General features: G+C 34.9%; 3 protein-coding genes across 4 annotated transcripts; 1 reads left to right on the plus strand and 2 right to left on the minus strand.

Moving 5' to 3' along the window:
- Positions 1-334: 334 nt before the first annotated feature.
- Positions 335-3,769, plus strand: LOC8270468 (pleckstrin homology domain-containing protein 1). Of its 2 annotated transcripts, none has more exons than XM_015723986.3 (2): positions 335-960; positions 1,979-3,769. In XM_015723986.3, the coding sequence occupies exon 1, from the start codon at positions 489-491 to the stop codon at positions 927-929; it is 441 nt and encodes a 146-aa protein (XP_015579472.3). In that variant the 5' UTR covers positions 335-488; the 3' UTR covers positions 930-960; positions 1,979-3,769. The 2 variants fall into 2 exon arrangements, with proteins under 2 accessions (XP_015579472.3, XP_048231679.1); XM_048375722.1 differs by lacking the exon at positions 1,979-3,769 and adding an exon at positions 1,652-1,937.
- A 102-nt stretch (positions 3,770-3,871) lies between these two features.
- On the minus strand, positions 3,872-6,033 carry LOC8270466 (pathogenesis-related thaumatin-like protein 3.5). Its single transcript, XM_025158720.2, has 2 exons — positions 6,016-6,033; positions 3,872-4,730 (listed from the first exon to the last, which is right to left on the minus strand). The coding sequence occupies exon 2, from the start codon at positions 4,651-4,653 to the stop codon at positions 4,054-4,056; it is 600 nt and encodes a 199-aa protein (XP_025014488.2). The 5' UTR covers positions 4,654-4,730; positions 6,016-6,033; the 3' UTR covers positions 3,872-4,053.
- Positions 6,034-7,022: 989 nt separating this feature from the next.
- On the minus strand, positions 7,023-10,691 carry LOC8270465 (putative receptor-like protein kinase At3g47110). The gene is made up of 2 exons (XM_002526845.4): positions 7,756-10,691; positions 7,023-7,672 (listed from the first exon to the last, which is right to left on the minus strand). The coding sequence occupies exons 1-2, from the start codon at positions 10,439-10,441 to the stop codon at positions 7,317-7,319; spliced, it is 3,042 nt and encodes a 1,013-aa protein (XP_002526891.4). The 5' UTR covers positions 10,442-10,691; the 3' UTR covers positions 7,023-7,316.
- Between the last annotated feature and the right edge of the window lie 12,625 nt (positions 10,692-23,316).

A 23,316-nucleotide genomic window follows, 5' to 3' on the forward strand; every position in this document is an offset into this window, starting at 1 on the left:
TATAAGATTATAACATCTTTACTTATGACATTTAAATAATAAATTTAAATTATTAAAAATTAATAATACTTAACATAAAATAAAATTTATTTATCTTAAATAAAATTATTCTAGAAAGCACCAATAAAAAAAAAAGAGAAATTTTAAAAAATAATTATAGTATAAAAAAGATATTTTTTATAAATAGATTATAAAATTAAGGTATTATGGGAATAACGTAAAGACTAACGTGGCAATATCATAGATATGTCCGAATAAGTGAAGATTTACGTGGCAATGATATTCATATTAATTACAGACAAGGCAGCATTTTTCATCAGTGACAACTATGATAGAAATTTAATTTTTAAACATACTAATTTTCTTTTTATAATTTCTCCTTATCCAAAAAAATTATAAACCAAAAGAAAAACAAAAATCAATTTTCTCTCTCCTACTTCAATTACACCATCACCTCAAACCCAATCCGATCACCACCCGGCCACTTCATGGCATCATTCTGGCGAGCTGCGACGGCAGCCCTAACCGAAACGAACCAAACTGACTCCAACGAGGTAGAATTCTGGTCGAACCCAGAGCGCACCGGTTGGTTAACAAAACAAGGAGAGTACATAAAAACATGGAGACGCCGATGGTTTGTTTTGAAACAAGGGAAGCTGTTCTGGTTCAAAGACTCGACAATTACACGCGCGTCTAAGCCACGAGGAGTCATACCTGTTGCCACGTGTCTGACGGTGAAAGGAGCGGAGGATGTGGTCGGTAAACAGTACGCGTTCGAGTTATCAACGAGGAATGACACCATGTATTTCATTGCTGATTCTGAGAAAGAGAAAGAGGATTGGATTAATTCGATCGGACGGTCTATAGTTCAGCATTCTAGATCTGTTACTGATTCCGAGATTGTTGATTATGACGACAGTAAGCGATGATCATTATTAATCTATGATGTTTATGATAGTGGTAAGTGAGGGTCTTATTCTAATTTAGAAACGCTGTCGTTCATCTGATAAGATATTATAATATTTTTTTTCTTTTGGTTATTGTATGTGTTTTTGTTGTATATATTCTTTTTGTTCTTAGTAATAAATAAAAACTCAATGAAAGTTTTGTGTAATTTATATTTTGTGAATATCTTTTGATTTTTCTTTTTTTTTGGTTTACTCTGTTTTTGTTGTATATGTTGGGCTAGCTTGGAAATTTTTTGTAATTTCTGTTCATTGGTGTGTGTTTTCATTGGATATTTATGGTTATCAATAGATTAATATAGGTAGATTTCAGAGTAATTATGCAGATGCTCACTGATTAATTTGATCAAATTGGAATAATTGATGTTCAGATGCATAAAAAATATTTGGTTTAAATAAAGATTTGGGGCTTACTCGAAGGATTAGGATTCTCTCATGTTCATTGTTGAACATGATCTTTCCTGATTTATAATCTTCAGCATTAAATTTCAATCAAATGATTGAGATTTTATCAAAAAAATTATTTTAAATTTTATGTAGTAAGTGGTTATTTATTGAATGATAAAATTTCAATCATTGAATTTGAGTTGAATTTAATAATTAAGATTGTGCTAACATGTAGATAACATGAGAGCATGATACTGATACATGTAGTTACTGAAGAATTTGTCTCATTTCCATAACAGGCTAACTTGAATCAATATGTTCATGATCCAGCTCTAAGCAACTAGATTTAAAGGCTGTGTTTGATTGCTGCAAAATCTATGAGAAGATAGTGGCTGGTAAAACTGCAGGTGTAGGTATTACAAGGGAAAGTTGTAGTGCTAGTACTGTAACCTTATCATACATCTTTTTCCCTATACGCAAGAGCACACTAACCAGTAACTTCAAATTTCACAGTTATCTTTACCAAATTGTTTCTCTGAATAGAGGATGCGCGCCTTTTCCTTTCTTAGCTCCCTGTATAAGAGTCTATTCCCTTACTTCATCTCCTATTTTCATCCGTTCTTCAGGTGTCTCCATTGAGCATGAAAGACTATTTCCCAGGATGGTGAACAAGCATTTCTGTGTCTTCATCAGGCTGCAATTTCAGATCAATGATATCTATTATTTGCTCGGGGAGTACTGTTCTAGTGAACCTGTAAAGGTCAGACCATCCTGGAACATATCAGCAGTTGGCCTCTTTGCTGTAAATTTTTCCACATCCCAAAACTTTAGACATCTCCTTGAACCGATGTGCCTTTACCGATACCATATTCTTCATAAGCATTCAGAATAAAATTCTAAGTTGATTTACAGCTATAGGGTATGCTTACTGCTAGATGAAAAATTCAAAAGAATAGGCAAAGTAACTTTTTTTTTGGTTACCTGGAGGAACATATCCAATAGATCCCTTTATAATGGCCGAACTAGATTGGTCATCTTACAAATCATCAGGGCACTTGGAAAAGAAAATTAGCAAGCCCACAGAGTGAACTATTGGTAGTTGGCAATGACAATGAAGATAAGAAGCAAGTGCAGGAGCAACATCAGTGGCAATATTTAGTCTCTGCTCAAGACTATTCTCAACGTATGTTCATGATCTGCAAATTCCTGTGGATGTCACCAACTTCCTAAACTTCCTCTAGACATGAATTCATAAATGCAGCTTTGAAGTCTTTATCTAGAATCAACACTTGAGCAGACAATATCTTTAAAAATTAAAAGATTTCAGTGACGGATGTTGATCAGAGTTCTGCATTCAGAGATGAAGCTCTTCAAGGCTTCGTTGTGGTGAAGATCAAGAATTTTGACTGCAATGGAAGTTTGATTTTGAGGAAAGAATCCTTTCTACATAGAACCACAGCTTCCTGATCCAAGTAAATTGGCATTTGAGGAAGCATCAGTTGCTTAAAGAAGCCCTTAGTAAGAAATTCTAATGAACTGATTGTTATGCGGAAGAACTACTCCGTTTTGACCTGTTTTTCTCGCTGTGGGGGACAAAGTAACCTGTCTTTTCCCTTTAGCTGCCACATTTAAACTGATTAGACTTGAGAGGTTTTATATGCTAGAAGGAAAAGTTCCGGTCAAATTGTTAACTGAAATTATTAGACATTGAAGGCTTGTCGAACACCAATGTCCTGAGGAATGCTCCCTTCCAACTAGGCCTCTCGCAAATAAAGCCAGGTGAGAGATGAGTTCCCAAGAGAAGTTGGGATTTCACTTTGAAACTGTTTTTGCCAAGCTTAGAGCAGAAAGATTTGGCAAAGAACTTAGCTCAACAGGGATTTCCCTGTGAGATTGCTGTCAACCAAGTTGATCTCCTCCGTGTTTATACAACTGGTAAGATTTGTTGGAATTCTTCCATTGAAAGAAACTGTTGTTTAAGTCCAGCTGGTGTAAAAGAAACAACTTCCCAATTTAGACGGGATTGCCTCATGAAGGCTGTCGTTCTGCAGAAAGAAAAACAATTCTGAGAAAGCTGAGATTGCCAATGTGGGGAGACAGACGACTCACCAAACCCTGCGGTGGTAGGTCTAGACCGGATATCCTCTGACGACGCTTAGCATCTGCATCTCTTCCCTCTCTTTCATAGCTGACTTTATCTTGCCATAAACCTTCAGTTTTTACATGTGGAGCCTGCCATGTAGAATTTGTATATATTCCTAGTTAATTATGTCAAAACCAAGAAGTTGCAGCTGGCCGATGATAAATAGTCAGTCAAGTTGAATTTTTATACACCCACAGTAGGCGAAGTTTTAAGCCATTTATTCCACTTTACTGACATTTAAGGTCCGAATTTAGTTACAAGTGCTGTTGATTCATTTTCTTTTCTAGAATTGCATCTTCATCAATTTATCTCTTTCAGTATTATATAGAATTAAACTCTGAGCTAGATAAAAGATGGACTATGGCAATCTATCCCATAAGGAGAAGATAAGGAAGTATTATTACATGACTTTCTCTTTAAAAGCTAGGTGCAGATCATTTTGGCAGAAAGGCCCGCCATAGAGTTTGTACTAAGATTCTCCAATCATAAATGGCCATTGCAGAAATACAAATATGTGTTGGTACATATATATTTTATTATGTTGATCAATAAGCAGTCTCAACAAAAGCTGACGAAGAACTGAGATCCGCTGCACTTAAATATATTCTGACTAGAGCCATCAGCGCTAGCTGCAGGACATACTCCCTCGAACATGGTCGTATAATTCGTTGGCTTGCAAGCAGTGTTCGTACCATTGGTATTTAAGCAACAGAATTCAGGCCTGTTGAATGCAAGGCAGGCACTTTTGCATGCTACAATCATATTATTTACTCTTACTTGCAACTCAGCCGGGCAAATGCTGTTCACGTCCGAAAGGCAACTTGACTCCTGGCATTGATCAGAACCAGGTCCATAAGGCGATATAGAGACAGGAATATTAAACCCCGCACCAAGATAAACTCCATAAGTGTCGAACAAATTATTATTCAGGGAAAGTGTGACCATCGTAATTGGTAGGTTAGGGAAGCGTCCTAGGGGACATCTCAGTGTGCCGCCACAGTCACCAGTGACACATCCACCATAGCCGAGGCTGTTGAATGAGCACCCACTACGACCCCAGATGTAGAGTGACCAAACTGCTGGTGCTGTAAGATTTGCTGATTGTCCAGGTCTTAACTCGAAACCATCCTCGATAAATTCAGACCGTTGACTTGCCATTACAACTTGAAAACCAGGCCATATGGTAGTGTTACAGTTGTTCACCAGGGTAATTACCCTGGCATCAGTGCCTGTAGCTAACAAAGAAATCAAAGTTAGAAGGATAAAATGCGAGCAAAGTTCCATGATAGAGATGATGGAAATTGAAGTGTAGAGATAACTATGGATATATATATATATATATATAATATAAAGGATAACTTCAAAGTAATTACCAGGCAACATGAATATAGAAAAACAAAAGAATTCATGCCAATATAATGTTGAAGAGTTGGCAGAATTTTAAGGCCATGTGGTTGGTTGGTTAGTTTGTTAATTCTGAAATAACAAAAATAATAATCATGCCAATAGAATGCCACAGTGAAAACATACCCACTATTCCTGCTTACATTCAGAAGATATTAGTTAATTATTTGATGATATTGTGATTAAATTGTGTCTTGTTTAGCATGAATGATATATAGCTAGCTGTTTAGCATCTTCCAGAAAAAATTTAAATTCATTTTGTAATTATAATAATAACTATGAATACTGAAAATATAGGCAGGGAAATAACTGTTAATTACATTGAAGGGAGGCAGGTAATTATAATAACTATGAAAACTAAATCTTTTGAGCAAAATCATGTTGGAATTCTAAAAATAACCTGGTACTGAATAAGTGGCAGGTACTAGATTGCTATATGACTATTAATTTTATTAACAAGGATAATATGAAGGGAGGCAGTTCCTGTCAAGAAGACGGCTTTGGAAATGATAATTTTCAACATACGAGTCATTTGATTAAGTTCTCTTAGTATTAAACTCTCTTCTTGAAACAGTTTTTCATTGTTCTGAACACTGATATAATCTAAGTTCCAAATTAGTGGGAAATTTATGAGCTGCTGGTGATTTTTGATTATTTTTCTATTTATGGGTTTTCTTGCTGCATCACAATTTTAATTTTGGTCTATTATGATATCTTGAGATTTTCGTTTTGAGGAAAAACCTGTTGAAGCTACTAATCATGTTTTATTAGTGGTGGGAGTTTTTCTTTGATGAATTCTCAAGGCTATAGTGAACTGAAAATGAATAGTGGTTTAGGAAACATTAGTTCAGAATCTTGACTCTAAAGAGGCTGAAAGATTGCCATTGATGTTGATTCTGTAAATAAAGCATTCTCTAGTGTGTAATTTTAATTATGTGCTTGCAGTATAATTTTACAAATGGATCAGAAAAGCAACATCCATGAACTTACATAAACAGGTAAAGGTATAAAACAGTTGGTATGCATATAACCAAATATCTAGTTATATTCATCATAATAAGTGTAATTCTTGTAAATGGAAAACACCGTGTAGAAGAAGTTTTAACAAAAGCTAACCAAGTAATGAGATTGATGACACAGAAACGTACTTCAATAAACAGAACCATCAGCAGTAGCTGTAGGACGGGCCGCCTTGAACATCATAGCATAATTCGTTGGCTCGCAACTGTTAAATTTGTATTACCATACTCGGATAAGCAACGAAATCTGAGCTTGTTGATTTGCCAACTCACTACGGCAAATCCTGTTCAATCTGAAGGGCAACTTGATGCCTTATATTGATTAGAATCAGTAGTGGGATATCGAAGCCTGCATCGAGAGTACTCGTGGAAAGCAATAAGGGCCAGAGAAGTGTCTTTCAGGACATCTTTAGCATCCCTCCACAATCACCGGTAATGCGGTTCCATTGCCGGAGACGTAAACGAGCACCCTGAGTTCCCTATATAGAGCCAAATCATATTGCCGGTGTTGCGACGTTTATTGATTGTCCAGGTCTTAATTCGAAACCATCTTCCGTAGGTTCATTAGATTGTTTAGGTGCCAATATTTGTTTGAAAAGCAGGAATATTTTAGTGCTACATTTGGCAATAACCCTAGCATCAACATCTGTACTTAAAGAGATAAAAGTTAGAAGGAGAAAATGCTAAATTGCCATGATAGAGATAATTGAACCAGAGAATAAGGACAGCTACGGATATTATGTAGGAGCCACACAATCAATTAACAATGAATTTTAATAGAAACAAGAAAAGATCATGCTAAGAGAACGTGAAAGCTGGCAGCCTGGCAGGATTTAGTGGCCAATTGGTTCAGTTAATTAGTCATTCTGAAATAAGAAAAGAAAAAGTACCATTTGCCATAGTAATAAACCCACTAAATCTTGCTGCTTTTTCAGAAGTATTGCAAATCATGTAAATTATTTGAAGAACTACTGTAATAATTTGATTTCAGATTTCATTTCACTATTTTCATCAGTTCTTATTTCATATTGTAGCCATGTGGTCTTTATCTGAGAATATAAGCTATAGTCTATAAGAATGTTAAAATTCTTTACTGGTACACTATTTGCAGCATGGATACTGAACTGAACATAGAATATGACAGGAAAGAACAATTTGAAATAGTTTCCGAGTAAAGCGTGAGGAAATTTTAAAAGCAGCAAACAAGTAGCAGAAACTAGACTGTTGGGTACTCTTTAAGTTACTGAATGAGTTGCAGAAACTAAGATTGATGTACCATCGATAGGGGTAGCATGGAGCAGAACAGTGATGCATCCGGTCTAATGTAAATTTATACTGCAAACACAAAATATTACACACTAGAGACTACGAATTTGCTATGGCCTTCCCTTGGAGCTTCTATGTTGTATTGATGCCCTCTCTTTCATAAGCATTCTTTACCAAATGCAATTCTCTTACAGCATTTCTTATCTCCATTCTATCTCTGGGTGTCTCCGTCGAACATGAAAGTCCAATTCTCAGTACTGAGGCCAAACAATTTTGCACCCTCTCTCCTGTATTTTCTTCAGGCAGAAGCAAAGGATCCACAATATCCCTGACTCGCTCAGGCAGCGCCATTCTACAGAAGTTGTGAAGGTTCAGTTCCCCCTGAAACATGCCATCAGTTGGTCTTCTTGCTGTAAATATCTCTAACAGAAGTATCCCAAAGCTGTATGCATCTCCTTGGGTAGATAACCCTTCACCCATACCATATTCTGTACAAACATTTACAAACAATGCATTCCATCATTTCAACATACGTATATTATTGTCTAGCAAATTCAAAGAAATACTTTACCTGGGGGAACATATCCAACGGATCCTTTTATAATGACTGAACTGGACTGATCTTCTCGTGCATTATCAGAAACCTTAGAAAGAACCTTAGCAAGCCCAAAATCACCAACATGAGCAACCATGTCTTCATCAAGAAGGACATTGCTTGGTTTGAGATCGCTATGAACAATTGGTGGTTGGCAGTGACAGTGAAGATACTCAACTGCAGAAGCAACACCGATGGCAATGCTTAGCCTCTGTTCAAGGTTCAGATTTCTCAACTCATGCTCATTATCTGCAACTTCTTGTGGGTGTAACCAACTTTCTAAACTCCCTCTGGGCATGAACTCATATATTACAGCTCTGAAGTCATTGCCTTGATAATCAACACTGGCGCAGACACTTGATATCTTTAGGAGATTTCGGTGGCGAATATGTTTCAGAGCTTTGCATTCAGAGATGAAGCTCTTTGAGGCTCCTCTGTGCCGGAGATTAAAAACTTTCACTGCAATGAAAGATTGACTTTGATGAAGAAATCCTCTGTATACTGATCCATAGCTTCCAAAACCAATTAAATTGGCGTCCGAAAAACCATCAGTTGCCTGAAGAAGCTCCTGGTAAGAAATTTTGATGAATTGATCTTTGAGAGATAAAGGAGAAGGTCTCTCCTTTGACTTAGATCTCTTGCAGCGCCGAATAAAGAAGCTTGCCACCAGAGCTAAGCAAATAAATGCAACAACAATTGCAGCAATCAGTTTTGTTGCTAGAGAACTTCCTTTTTTATTGGAGTGCAGGACAACGCAGGCAGGCAACTTCAGTTCAGGATTGCCGCCACAAAGTTTTCTGTTTCCAGTAACAGAAATGACACTGGTATTTTTTAAAATACCAGCTTGTGGAACTTCACCCTCCAAATCATTGAAAGAGAGATTCAAAATTTCCAGAAACGGAATACTACCTAGACTTTCTGGTATCATCCCAGACAAGTTATTATGAGAGAGATCTAGCTCATCTAATCCTCTTAAAGCACTTAATTCCTCAGGGATTATCCCTTCAAGAAAGTTGCCATTCACACGGATCTTTACCAAGCTCAAACAAAGGCCAAGTGTGCTTGGAATGGCACCTGACACTTTATTGCTAGAAACATCTAAATCCTCAATTTGTTTCAAGTTGCCAATCTCTAGTGGAAGGGTACCAGTTAAAGAGTTGTGTGATAAATTGATGGAAACAATGGAAAGAATACCGAAGACTGATTGTGGTATAGAGCTCACGAGGTCATTTTGTGAAAGATCCAGTCTCAATAAGCTCTGACAGTCGCCAAGATTGGGAGATATTTTTCCTGATAAATTGTTCTGACTCAACTGCATTTCATATAAACTAGTAAGGTTACCAATTGTGGATGGAATTTGTCCTACCAACTGGTTTCCTGGGATATATAGTTCTAAAAGCTTGTGAAGCTTTCCAATCCCATCAGGAATATTGCCACGCAACATCATGTATTGAAAATCCAAAAAATTCAAATTCACAAGATTCCCTATTCCTTCAGGAATGGTTCCATAGATTTGGTTTATCCCAAGTGACAGATATCTAATTTGGGTAGAGAGATTGGCTATGGCGTCAGGTAATGGGCCTTTAAGAAGATTTCCACCTACAAATAACCTTTCTAGTTTGGTGCAGTTAGTTAAGTAAGATATAAATCTCAAATCATTCCCAACTTTGGTTCCAAGCATGTTACCACTAAGTCCTATCCATGACAGATTCACTAATCTTCCTAGTTCAACAGGTATTGGTCCACTAAACCTATTATCAGTAAAAGATATAAGATGAAGTTGCGAAGCATTTGATAATGAAATAGGGATTAAACCTGTGAAATGATTTAATCCAAGAGCAAGTTGTTGGATGTTGGGTAAGTTGAAGCCAATATCTGGTGAAAGATTTCCCATCAGTTGATTTCTTGCCACTGATAAAATCGTGAGCCTTGAGAGGTTATAGATGCTAGCAGGAATTGTACCAGTCAAATTATTATCTGGCATTAATAGATATTCCAATCTTGTCAATCGACCAATATCCTCAGGAATGTTTCCTTCCAAATTTGTCTCTGCCAAAGAAATCAGGATGAGAGATGAGAAATTCCCAATGGAAGGTGGGATGTTATCTTTGAAATTGTTCTGACCAAGGCCTAGAGCAGCAAGATTTGGTATCGAGTTCAGCTCAACCGGGAATTTGCCTGCAAGATTGTTATCAATAAAGTTGATTTCCCTGAGGCTTACACAGCTGGATAAATTTGTTGGAACTTCTCCATGGAAAGAATTATTATTCAAATAGAAAATGCGTAGGCGAAACAACTTCCCAATTTCTGGTGGAATTTTTCCATGGAAGCTGTTATTGTCTAAGCGGATAATCCTGAGGAAGCTGAGATTCCCTATGTGGGCAGAGACAGGACCCACCAAGCCCTGTGAGGATAGATCCAGGATAGTTACCCTTTCGCGATGCTTACTGCTGCATGATATTCCTTGCCATTGACAATAATGAAGAGAAGTGTTCCATGAGTTCAAGGCTCCATTAGGATCCGAAGTTATTGCACCCTTAAAGGCCAACAAAGCCATTTTATCGGTCTCATTCTTAAATTCTGAAGCATATCCAAGGAAACAATTGGAACTGATGAAGCTCAGGATGATTGCATAGAGCACAAGGGCACAAGGCATTTTCATTCTCGTGCTACTCCTGCGAGTACTGCAATCTTTTATCCTAGTTTGAGAAGGAGATTCCAATTGTGACTAAAGTCAGCACTTTTCTCTCTCTTATTCTTGTACCTTTCCCTCTCATTATTTAACTTCATCTGTTCATTCAGACTTCATTTTTACACCTTCATTAATGTAGAAGAACATTTCTTACCAGTTCAAATCGAGAAGTTACGTACCTTTGACTTGTGTTAGGCTTATGAAAGGTGCTTAAGCGTTGCAGGTCAAGCAAGTTAAGAAAAAAGGAGCTTAAGCGTTGTAGGCCAACCATGCATGAGAGCTGAACTATCAGGCCATTAATGAGCTTAAGAAGCAGTTATGAGCTGTTTTCAAGTCGACGGAAAAAAATAAAATTAAAAGCTCTGGTTTATGGGATTCATCCTGCAAGGGTAAATTATATCGAGTAGCAATCACAACAGTTTACAGTTAGCATGTTCATGAAAAGTAGAATGATTTTCGTTCCTAAACAAAACAAAACAAATTCATAATGGGAAGAGAAAAAGAAAAAGAAAAAAAAAAAGCAAGTTTGATTGGCTCCATAAATACAGCCGGACAGTTGGTGTTATTGATAATTAATAAATGATAATTCATAAATTAAATAGTTTGATAAAATTATATTAGCGGTTATTAAATAACCGATTATAAAAATTAATTTTAAATGTATTTTATTTTATATTATTTTTAATAATAAATATTAATAAAAATAGTTTAATATAATTAAAAAAACTAGAGCATCCCACTATTAAGTTTTTTTTTTTTAAAAAAAAAAAAGAAAATAAGTTTTTATTCTTTATTATATTGAATATATGCAAAAAAAAAAAAACCTTCCAAGAGGCTTCATAATGCATCCTTTTTTTCTAAAATTATTTTTAAATACATTATTATTATTTCTCTTTCTTAAATTTAAGGAGGGAGGAATTGACTCTTAAATATATTATATTATTTTTATTTTTTTCTTACTTTTTTTAATTTTTTTTAAAAGTTACATTCTCCCTCCTTACTTATTTCTCTTTCTTTTTAATTTATTAATAAAAAATTAACTAGTAAGTAAAATAGAAAATATTGTTGAAATATGCACATTTTAAAATAAGTTAAAATAAAGAGTAAATTATAAATAATTTAATAGAAAAACATATAGGGAACATTGTTGAATTTGCTCTTATAGTTAATGTTTATTTAACTTAATTATATTTTTTATTAAAAATATTTATAAAATTATTCTAGAAATAGATTAAAATTTAAATTCTACTAATAAAAAATTATTATTTTAAATATCATAGTTATAAATATTATAATTATTTAATTATTAAATATAATATTAAAATAATAATTACTCATAATAAATTATGAATAACTATATGAGATCAAATTAAAATAAATCATTATCAATAATTTAATAATGATAATATTATCTAATTAAATTTTAAAAAATTAATTAAGTTATTAACTTATAAGAAAAAACTCCAAAATAAAAAATATCTTAATTAAATTTACTAAACATATTTAATATACCAATCATAATCTATGAATCTTAAACTTTTATTTGTGCCTATCATTTGCCAAAAGAAAAAAAAGGAATAAGTACCAAAAAAACCAGTCCCTAGATTCACTCATTGATAAGAATTGGCTTGCAATTTCACTCATCCACAAAAACAAAGACAGCATTAGCGTAGTCTTTTGTCACATAATAATAAAAACGGGGTTAAGATAGTCTTTTAATACAAAATAAATTACAAAATAAACGAACATATTCATTTCCACCAATAAAATAGAACCACAATTAAAAAAAGAAAAGACAGCAGCCTTTGTCTTTAATGTAACGTCGGCAGGGCCTGCAACTTAGAACATTTTGTTCAAAAGTCTATCTTGACAGCAGAAAAAATTAATTAAGCACTAAATGAAAATTAATTATTCACTAAACAAAATTAAAAACAAAAAATTATGTTTCTCCAGTGCACAAGGCTGACCATAAATTCGTGATTTAATTTATAGCATTAAGACATCAGTACAAAGCAAAACAGAATTTAATATGTAAAGGTATTTAATTATATAATATTTTGTTACAAAATTATTGAGCAGAGATTCTCAACTACACTCGCAGCGACGTAGCACTAATATTATACCCACAACATTTATTAATAAAAACGAATTTGGTCTTTATAGGAATTCCCCCGTCCATTTAAATTTATTAAGGCTCTTGAATACAAGTAAAATAAGAACAAACAAAATCTATATTCTTTTTAATAAAATTATTCATCTATAAATTTAGTAAATAAACAAAATTATATTCTCAAAACAAAAAATAATTTACTTGGTTTTAGTTGTGCAGTAAAATTGTATTGTTTGTTGACTTATTATTATAATTTGTTCAATGACTGATTGATGTGTCTAAATTAGTACTTGCAAGTGTACGAACCGAATGGTAGTTCGGATAAGCTCACCACGATGTCGATCTCACAAGGAATTATAGAGCATATATTATAAAGACCAACTATCACACAAATTACTAAAAGTAAATATAAACACTCTAAACCGATGTTTTGTAAATTATCTTAGTTTAATAAAAGAAATTAAATAATCGGAAAGTAAATATGCAACTAGAATGATAAATATGAACTATATGATAAAATAGCATTTAGTCTAGCTTTTACTTAGTAATTCTTTTAATTCTCTTAAGCTCTAATTTAACAAATGAGATGGTGATGTGCATTTTCCCTAAGTCACTCAAGCTAATGATGCAACTTAAGTTTCTTATACCAACATAGATTAAAGTAAAGATGATGTCTCTAATACTTTAAACCCAAAGATTTTCATAACACATATTATTACTAAATTGATATGATGGTCAATCAATAATAATATATGAAACTAATGAACATATGAAAGAAAATAAATCATTTATTAAATTCAAAATATATAAGGTTTATACATAAGTAAAAAGCCAAACTAAACACTTATGGGACTTAGTCTAACATACTCAATACAATAATCATTGTAATTAAATAGAAAGACTTAAGAGTTATAAAACAAAAAACTAAAACTCCATCAAAGTTCAAAGGCTCTTCAAGGAATGAAGAAGATTGGTCATCTTTCTCCACATCTTCGAAAAACTTCTCTGATTCTTCAAAGAATGATGCAACATAAGCTAGCAAGATGTCAAAGATGATGAACTCCAGAATTTTCTGCAGAGAATAATATAACCCTTCTTCCGAGAGACCCAATAGTCAAAGAACTCCCTATTCTCATTCACCTCTACTCCTTGTAGAGATTTCCTTCTATTGAGTTCTTTTCTCCACACACAACTTCTATAGTTTATCCCTTATTGTCCTAAACAAACTAACAACTCAAATAATAATTATCCATTAATTACATAATAATTACTTAAATTCTCTTTTTTGAACCTTAATGAATTAGGCTAGGCCAAACTATTAATAGCGCACGTGTCTGATTCTCGAGCCTTTAACAGCCGCAGTCCAATTACGTTCGTTAGTGCGTTTTTAGCTCAAATTCTCTTCTTTTTTTTTTGCATTATTTCCTAAATTTAGATAAAAAAAACTAAAGTGAGGTAAAATATATCTTTATATTATATTATATATAGAAACAAATCGTTAAAGCTCTAAAATACCCTTAAATATCTAAATACAATTTAGATCGATCACTGATTTATATATCGATTAATCTTTTATTTATTGTTGTTTTAATTAATAAGTAAAAAGTTTTTTATAGTAATTATAATAATAATAATGATGATGATAACAATAATAATATTAGCTTATCATTTGTATAATTATCATTCAATACGAATTTCAAATGTTGCAGTAATTTGTTAATACATTGCTATTGCTAGCACTCTATCTGTTTTGATTTTTTTTTTCCTGAATTAATTTTTTTTCATTAGATGATATTTATTAAGTGCTATTCAAAGTTAAAAAGAAAGATTAATTTAATCTTTTTATTTTTAAAAATACTTGAGTCCTTGTCCAGTTGCGTAATTGTAGTTATTATTAACTTTTTTGTTTTAAAGTTTATGTTGTTCCAGTTATTCTGATTGCGATTATATTGTTCTAGTTATTCTAATTGCGTATAATTTAGTCAAGTATAATAATATATATTTTTTTCCTTAATATTTCCATAAAAAAGATTGTATAATGATACATGAATTTATCTTAACTTCTTATTTGAGATAATTAAATTCGAATTCAACTAATTAAGTTATTGAATTTTGTAAGTCAAACTCGTATAATAGTAAATTTTAATATTAAATATATTTTACAATTCACTATTTATCTCCTTTTGTGACAATATACTATTTGTTGTAAATAGTAATTTATGTATCTAAAATTTAGCTTAATATAAATGCACATTTCAATCTAAACAAAATCTCAACGCAAATTCTTTTTCTCTATTTATAATAATACATAATTTTAAAAAGTTTCTTTCCTCTTCCCATCCGGTTGTGGATCCTCGTCGAAGTCAACATCATCTCACTGATGGAAGAGGACACTGGTAGTAGCAATGAGGCGAGTGAAGATAGCAGTGGTACACAACGGTTGCAATAACAATACTATGATAAAGAACAGTGAAGGAATTAATGATGGAGAGGTTTGACTCCATAACGCCATGTTCCAATAATCCAAACACGGAACAAGAACAAGAATAATCACATACTTTAACACTTAGTAATTTCATCTCATTGAACAACTTTAAACTTTTTTCCCAAACCCATTTTGAGCTAATCCTGATACCATTACAGCCCATAACTAAATGTTTTTCTCAGGCATCTATTTAGAAAAGGTTTTAAGTAACACTTCATCTCACATTAGAAAGTGGATTTGGGTTTGATTTGCTTATAAGAGTTTAAATGAGTTATTACTGATATATAGGGATTAACTTTTGGGCCATATGGATAAGCCCAACTCTCCTATAATTGATGGGTAAGTAATTCATATAGGCTTAGACTATTACAAATGGCCTCGAAGTAACCTGATAATTCGAATATGAAACTAAGTGTAATATGGAACTAAGTATTACATTATAGAAAATCGATAAGAGCTACCTTTAGAATTTATACGAGCCATCGCTAGAAAGCATGACTCACACTAGTGGGCTGTGATTTTGGGTTATTAGCCTATGGTTTGACTTTGACGAGGGCTTCAAAGCTTTGAGTTAACACTATATCCCACATTGAAAAGTGATTGTAAGTCCAATTTACTTATAAGAATCTAAATGAGTTACTATTAATACTTACGAGTTGACTTTTGAGTCTATGTGCACATGCCGAACCACAACTTTAGTTATTGGGTCAGTAATTCATGGAGGCTCAACTTTACCACATTTTCAGTAAAACATAACGCCCATATCACTTTTCCGTCAGACTCTTAACTAAAAATTAAGGAAAAGAAGTTTAGTAATACTCTAATTAATATTCAAGTTTTGTGATACAAATTAAAATTCAGAGATTATTGTGATATATATGGCAAACTTAAGGGACCGTTTCTGCAATTTATCCTTGCATTTATTATTAAATCTAGCACAGAGTTTCTATATTTTCAAATTTCAGCATTATACTTTAATGTTGATTTCCATTTTCTAGTCTTTAGTGAAATTATTCACCAAAATTACTGATGTAGCATGAACTTAAGCTACAAAAAAAAAAAAAAAGAGTTGAGTCGATATTATAATTGTTAACTCATCACATTACTAAAATATTATTATTAAAACACATAAAATTATTATTATTTTCTTAATTTTGGAGTTGCAATACTATTATATGCTTAAAAGATATAGCATTTTAGTAATAAGAGTGTTGACTCATAAGATGTTTGGTTCAGAGGTTTAATGCAGCTAACAATTATTTCTCATTGAACGGTTATATTAAACCATTTGGTAAATATCTAAAAAACAACAGTTGATAGATAATTTAGTCTCAATCAACAGTTGATTGTATCAGTTCTATTTTATAGCTTTTTCTAATTTGATTTGATTTATTTATTTGGACACTTAAAATTTATTAATAATTACTTACTTTAAATTGATCTCATATAATTAAATTCTTATATTTTATAAATAATTATTATTTTAAAATTATTTTTAATATTTAAATAATTATAATAATTATAATTGTTTAAGATTAGAAATTTTTATTAATAGAGTTTAAAATTTAAATTTTTTACTTTTAAAATAATTTTTATAAATATTTTTAATAATAAATATAATTGAATTAAAAAAATTAACTATAGTATTTTTTAATTATTATAAGTTATTTTTATTAATTTGTATCATTGAATATAACTTGAATAAAATAAAATATATTTGACGATAAATTATTCTCTCAATAATTATATAATATAATAACAACAACCGCTAATAAAATTTTATTAAACAGTTTAATTTATCGGCTATCGACTGCCAGCTATCAGCCACCAGCTAATAGCTGCGTTGATCAGTCAAACCAAATAGGCTTTCAGTCTCTTTCTTTTATCATAAAAGTTCACGCCATTTTAACAAATTTAATTGATAATTACACTGAAAACTAAACCAATGCTGAAATTAAAATTTTTTAATTTAAAAAGTGCATGTCATCTTTGATAACAAATGCAACAACCTATGATATATAGGATACTTCAAATTAATTACCAAGCAACATGAATATAAATTAAAAAAAGAAAAAGAAAAAAAGAAACATGCCAATATAATGTTGAAGAGCTGGCAGAATTTTATGGTCCGTTAGTTAGTTTTGTTAATTCTGAAATAAGAAAAATGACAATCATGGCAATAGAATGTCACAGTGAAAACACAACCTAATTTCTGAAGATATTAGTTGTGTCATTTTTAGCATAAATGACCTCCAACACCAGTCTTGACCTTAAGCTATTTAGCATCTTTCAAAATAATTTTAAATTCATTTTCTAACTGTAATAATAATTGCGGCTATTGAAAAGTATTAACTGAACATAGAATAGGAAGGGAAAGAACTGTTAATTACATTGAATTGTTCGAGTAAAACCATGTTGAAATTCCATAGAGCAACAAAGAACAACATGAAGTGATGAAGCAAATACTCTTCAGCTACTGAATAAATGGCAGGTACTATATTGCCATATGACTATTAATTTTATTTACAGGGATAATGTGAATTGAAGGCGGGCAGTTCCTGTTAACGACAGGTTTGAAGATGATAATTTTCAATTGTCAAATATTAACGAGTCATATGATCAAGTTTTCTTAGTGTTAAATCCTGTTCTTGTAGATACTGACACTATTTTAGTACAATTTTCAATTTCTATATAAGGGTTCAGTTGCTGTAACATAATCTAGTTTTGGTCTTCTTATAAATTCTGAAATGTTGAGATGTTCGTTTGTCAGAATATCATGTTGAATTTATCAATCATGTTTTTATAAGGCTATTGTGAAAGCCGAGAGTGAAATTGGAAAGTGGTTTCATGTGCATGAGTTGAGAATCTTGAACATAAAGAGGCTAAAACATTGCCATTGACGTTGCTTCTGTGATCGAGCATCTTCACTAGTGTGTAATATTATGTGGCTGCAGTATAAATTTACAAACGGATTAGAGAAGAAACATCAATAAATTAGAGCAGACTAAGTAATGAGCCTTGTGACACAGAAACGTACACGAATGGTCAGAAGCATCAGCAGCAACATGCTGCCTTGAACATCACAGTATAATTTGTTGCCTTGCAACTGTCATTTGCATTACCATACTCAGATAAGCAACAAAACTCAGGCTTGGTGAATGCTAGACAGGCACTTTTACACGCTACAACGTCCATTTACTCTTACTTGCAACTCACTAGGGCAAACCCTGTTTAAATCTGAAAGGCAACTTGATGCCTGACATTGATCAGAATCAGGACCATAAGGCAATATAGACATTGGGCTATTAAAACCAGCACCGAGATTCCCTTGATAAACATCAAATTGAGAACTCATGGAAAGCACAATAAGTGTCTTTCAGGACATCTTAGCATGCCTCTGAAGAATTCAATTTCCAGGACATATCCGAATGACAAGGGAAGTTTCCTCACACCCTCCAATGAAGCTTCATCTAAGCTTCCACCCATCTTCCTCCCACCTTCCTAGTACCTAGTTTTGGTACTATAAATAGACAAGCTTGGAGAGTCTTTCGATCATCAAGAAAAAATCAGATCATAGATCATCATACCACAACCAAGTAGAGTTGTGAATATCCTTGAGAGATATGTGAGGTGTTTTTGAGAGTTTTTAGTTAGAGCTTGTATGTCACTTATTTCTATTCTTGAAAGTAATAGAAGTGTTTTTTCTCTCATATTAGCACGATCCTGTTATTCCTAACAAGTGGTATCAGAGCCTGGTTGAGCTTTGGTATTTTTTCTCAGATTTTTCAGATAAAATTCCACTGTCTGAAAAAATCGTGTTTTCAGCTTTGCTCGGAATTGCAATCTGAATATACCGTTGGATTCGTCTCGTCGAGAGGAGAAAACTGGTATTTTTGGGGAAAATTTTGGCCACCGGAAGCTGCCGTACGCGCCTCCCAATCGGCCGGAGGGAAATCACTGCGTCATCACGCTCGCACGCGCGATCCGGGGAGAAAGACGGTAGCGTCATCGGCCACTCGAGCTGCGTTAGCAACACGTCAGCGCCACGAGTGCGATCCACCGCGGTGCCACATCATCGGCCGGTACCATCTTTCACCGCTGGTCGGTGCCACGTCGACTCCGATCGGCGCCACGTCAACGCCCGTCATCGCCACGTCACCGTGGCTACCCTACCATTTTCGGCCATTTCGAACGCAACGGTGCTGCTCGTTTTTCAAAATTCTGCTCTGAGTTTTCTCAAACAGAAAATCAATATTATTTAAAAGGTGAAAATGACCTTTGACGAGTCAACTTCATCTTCCGGAGCTATGATAATGCTCACGGCTACCAACTACACGCTATGGAAACCTCGGATGGAAGATTTCCTTAGTTGTAAAGACCTTTTTGATCCAATAGAGATGAAAGGTATTAATCCTGACCTGCCCAAGTCAATGGAGTGGAAGAAAATTAATAGAAAAACTATTGGTCAAATCCGACAATGGATTGACCATAGTGTCTTCCACCATGTTGCACAAGAAACCGATGCTTATGACCTTTGGAAGAAGTTAGAAGATATGTACCAGGCCAAGACCGCTAGGAACAAGGCCCTACTGATGAGGCGCCTTGTCAATATGAAGCTCAAAAGTGGAACTTCTGTTGCTGAACATACTAGTCAATTTCAGAGTCTGGTAAATCAACTATCTTGTGTAGAAATGCCACTTGGAGATGAAATGCAATCTCTACTACTTCTTAGTTCCCTTCATGATAGTTGGGAGACACTAGTTGTTACTCTCAGCAACTCAGCCCCAGATGGCAAACTTACCATGACTGTGGTCAAGGATGCATTGTTCAATGAGGAGGGAAGAAGGAAGGACATGAGCACAGATCAGACTCATGCCCTTGTGACGGAGAATCGAGGAAGATCACAAGGAAAGCAATAAAGAAACAGTAGAGGGAAATGGCAAGGCAGAGGCAAAAGTCGGGGGAGATCATCAGATGGCTGGAAACCTTCTTATACCTGCCACCATTGCGGTATAGAGGGTCACATGAAGAAGAATTGCTACAAATTGCTAGAGGAGCGAGGGAAGAACAATTCTCAAGCGAAGAACAAGGGTGGTGAAGCGCTCATCACAATCTCAGGTGATGTGGCGTACTTTACTACCAATGATGAAACATGTCTTCACGTCTCAAGAGAGGACACTGAATGGGTGGTAGATACTGCAGCATCCTACCACGTTACTCCCCACAGGTATTACTTTACAACTTACAAAGCTGGAGACTTTGGAGCGGTGAAGATGGGTAATTCCAGTTCATCTGGAATAGCTGGAATTGGTGATGTACAAATAAAGACAAGTACTGGGAGCACAATCACTTTGAAGGATGTCAGACATGTTCCAGACCTTTGGCTCAATCTCCTGTCAGTGGTATGTCTTGACGAACAGGGGTATGAAAACCATTTTAGCAAGGGTACATGGAAAATGTCAAAGGGCGTTCTGACAATCGCTCGAGGACATGTTTGTGGCAACGGACAGCCTCAACATTGCAGAGGAGGCTTCTCAGGATCTGTGGCACCTGAGACTCGGTCACATCAGTGAGAAAGGGTTGACTACCTTGATGAAAAAGAACCTTATCAACATTGACAAGAACGCTGCACTGGGTCCTTGCAGTCATTGTCTGTTTGGTAAGTAACATAGAGTATCATTTAGTTCTACTTCAACTAAAAGATCAGAGTTGTTAAGTTTGGTACACTCTGATGTGTGTGGTCCTTTGGAGGTGGAATCACTCGGTGGAAGCAGATATTTTCTGACTTTTATCGATGATGCTTCTCGGAAAGTGTGGGTGTATTTCCTGATGACGAAAGATCAGGTATTCGAGTGCTTCAAGAAATTTCACGTCTTGGTGGAACGTGAAACAGGAAAGAAACTGAAATGTCTCCGATCTGATAATGGAGGCGAGTATACTTCCAAGGCGTTCGATGCATATTGTAGAACATATGGCATTCGACATGAGAAGTCAGTACCACGCACCCCTCAGCACAACGGCGTTGCTGAAAGAATGAACCGGACTATCATGGGCGAGTAGACATCTTTGAATATGGCTAAACTTCTAAAAACATTTTGGGGAGAAGCAGTCAACACCGCATGCTATCTTATCAACCGATCACCTTCAGTACCACTCAACTTTGAAGTTCCAGAGAGGCTATGGATAGGTAAGGATCCTACATACTCACATCTTAGAGTATTTGGTTGTTCATCGTATGCACATGTATCCAAAGAGCTTAGACAGAAGCTTGATGCAAGAACTATCCCATGCATTTTCGTTGGCTACGGAAATGAAGAGTTTGGATACAGGTTATGGGATCCTAAGGAGAAAAAGGTGTTCAGAAGTAGGGACGTCGTGTTCCACGAAGATTTGACAATAGAAGACATTGAAAAACCCACAATGTCTCGGAAGTCAAATGAAGGTGCTCAAGTTTCAAATCAAGCACCAGAATTGTTCTTGAGAAACAATGACGAAGTGCATGAAGGAAACTGAATATCTCGCCATGAGGAGACAGAAGAGAGTGCAGAGCAAGGGGAGTCACAACCCATCTCGCCAGACACAGATGATGGTAGTTCTTCTCAGATGGTTCCAACTGTTCGTAGATCTGAACGAGGCCATATACCATCGAAAAGGTACACATCATCTGAATATCTTTTGTTAACTGAAGATAGAGAACCGGAGAGTTTTCAAGAAGCTGTGTCTCATAGGGATAAAGAAAAATGGCTAATAGCAATGCAGGATGAGTTAGAATCTCTGCAGAAAAATCAAACCTATGAGATCGTAGAACTTCCTAAAGGGAAGAAGGCTCTGAGGAACAAATGGGTGTTCAAGCTGAAGAAGGATGCAAGCGGACAAGTGGTGAAACACAAAGCTCGGTTGGTTGTTAAAGGATTCCAGCAGAAGAAAGGAATTGACTTTGATGAGATCTTTGCACCAGTTGTCAAGATGACCTCAATCCGAGTTATACTTGGCTTGGCAGCAAGTATGAACTTAGAACTTGAACAGATGGATGTGAAGACAGCATTTCTTCACGGAGATTTGAAAGAAGTAATCTATATGCAGCAGCCGGAAGGTTTTGAGAACTCAAATGATAACCTTGTGTGTAAGTTATCTAAAAGTTTGTATGGCTTGAAGCAGACACCAAGGCAGTGGAATAAGAAGTTTGACTCATGCATGAAGAGTCAAGGCTATAAGAAGACTACTGCGAATGAGTGTGTATACATCAAGAAACTTCTAGACGGTACTTTCATTGCTCTTCTACTATATGTAGACGACATGTTGATCGTTGGGAAAGATGCAGTGAAGATAAACCAGCTGAAGAAAGAACTCTCTAAGTCTTTTGATATGAAAGACTTAGGACCGGCTCAACAGATTCTTGGGATGCAGATCACTCGAGACAGGAAGAATCGCAAGTTATGGCTATCTCAGGAGAAGTACATTGAACGAGTACTTGAGAGATTCAACATGAATGATGCCAAACCAGTTAGTGTTCCACTTGCGAATCACTTCAAGTTGAGCAAAAGAACATGTCCCACATCCAAGGAAGAGATCGGGGAGATGTCAGCAGTTCCATATTCTTCAACAGTTGGGAGTTTGACGCCATGGTATGCACAAGGCCAGACATCGCACAAGCAGTGGGTACAGTGAGTCGTTTTCTCTCTAACCCTGGGAAGGAGCATTGGGAGGCAGTCAAATGGATTCTCAGGTACTTGAAAGGTACCACGAAGTTATGTCTTTGCTACGGAGGAGTTGATCCAGTCTTGGAAGGCTACACAGATGCTGATATGGCCGGAGATATTGATAGTAGAAAGTCTACTTCAGGATATATCTACACTTTTGCAGGGGGAGCTGTTTCTTGGCAATCAAGATTGCAGAAGTGTGTTGCTTTATCTACAACAGAAGCAGAATACATTGCTGCCGCTGAAGCTGGTAAGGAAATGTTGTGGCTAAAGCGCTTTCTCCAAGAACTTGGGATCCAGCAGAAAAGAGTACAAGGTACATTGTGACAGTCAGAGTGCTCTAGACTTGAGCAAGAACTCTATGTACCATTCTCGTACAAAGCATATTGATGTTCGGTATCACTGGATACGGGAGACGATTGATCAACAACTGTTGAGACTAGTGAAGATCAACACCAAGGAGAATCCATCAGACATGCTGACGAAGGTGGTGACACGAGATAAGCTAGAGCTGTGCAGAGACATAGTCGGGATGCTTGTTTTGAATATG

This window comes from Ricinus communis, chromosome 6 (genome assembly GCF_019578655.1).
Source record: "Ricinus communis isolate WT05 ecotype wild-type chromosome 6, ASM1957865v1, whole genome shotgun sequence".
Taxonomy (NCBI): Eukaryota; Viridiplantae; Streptophyta; class Magnoliopsida; order Malpighiales; family Euphorbiaceae; genus Ricinus; species Ricinus communis.

What these genes read in the sequence shown, in the direction of transcription:
- LOC8270465 (XM_002526845.4), bottom strand. Translation starts at nt 10,441, where the DNA reads ATGAAAATGCCTTGTGCCCTTGTGCTCTATGCAATCATCCTGAGCTTC. An exon ending in CGTTGGATATGTTCCCCCAG is followed by an intron (nt 7,673 to 7,755) that starts GTAAAGTATTTC and finishes ATGTTTGTACAG; the next exon opens with AATATGGTATGGGTGAAGGG.
- LOC8270466 (XM_025158720.2), bottom strand. Translation starts at nt 4,653, where the DNA reads ATGGCAAGTCAACGGTCTGAATTTATCGAGGATGGTTTCGAGTTAAGA.
- LOC8270468 (XM_015723986.3), top strand. Translation starts at nt 489, where the DNA reads ATGGCATCATTCTGGCGAGCTGCGACGGCAGCCCTAACCGAAACGAAC.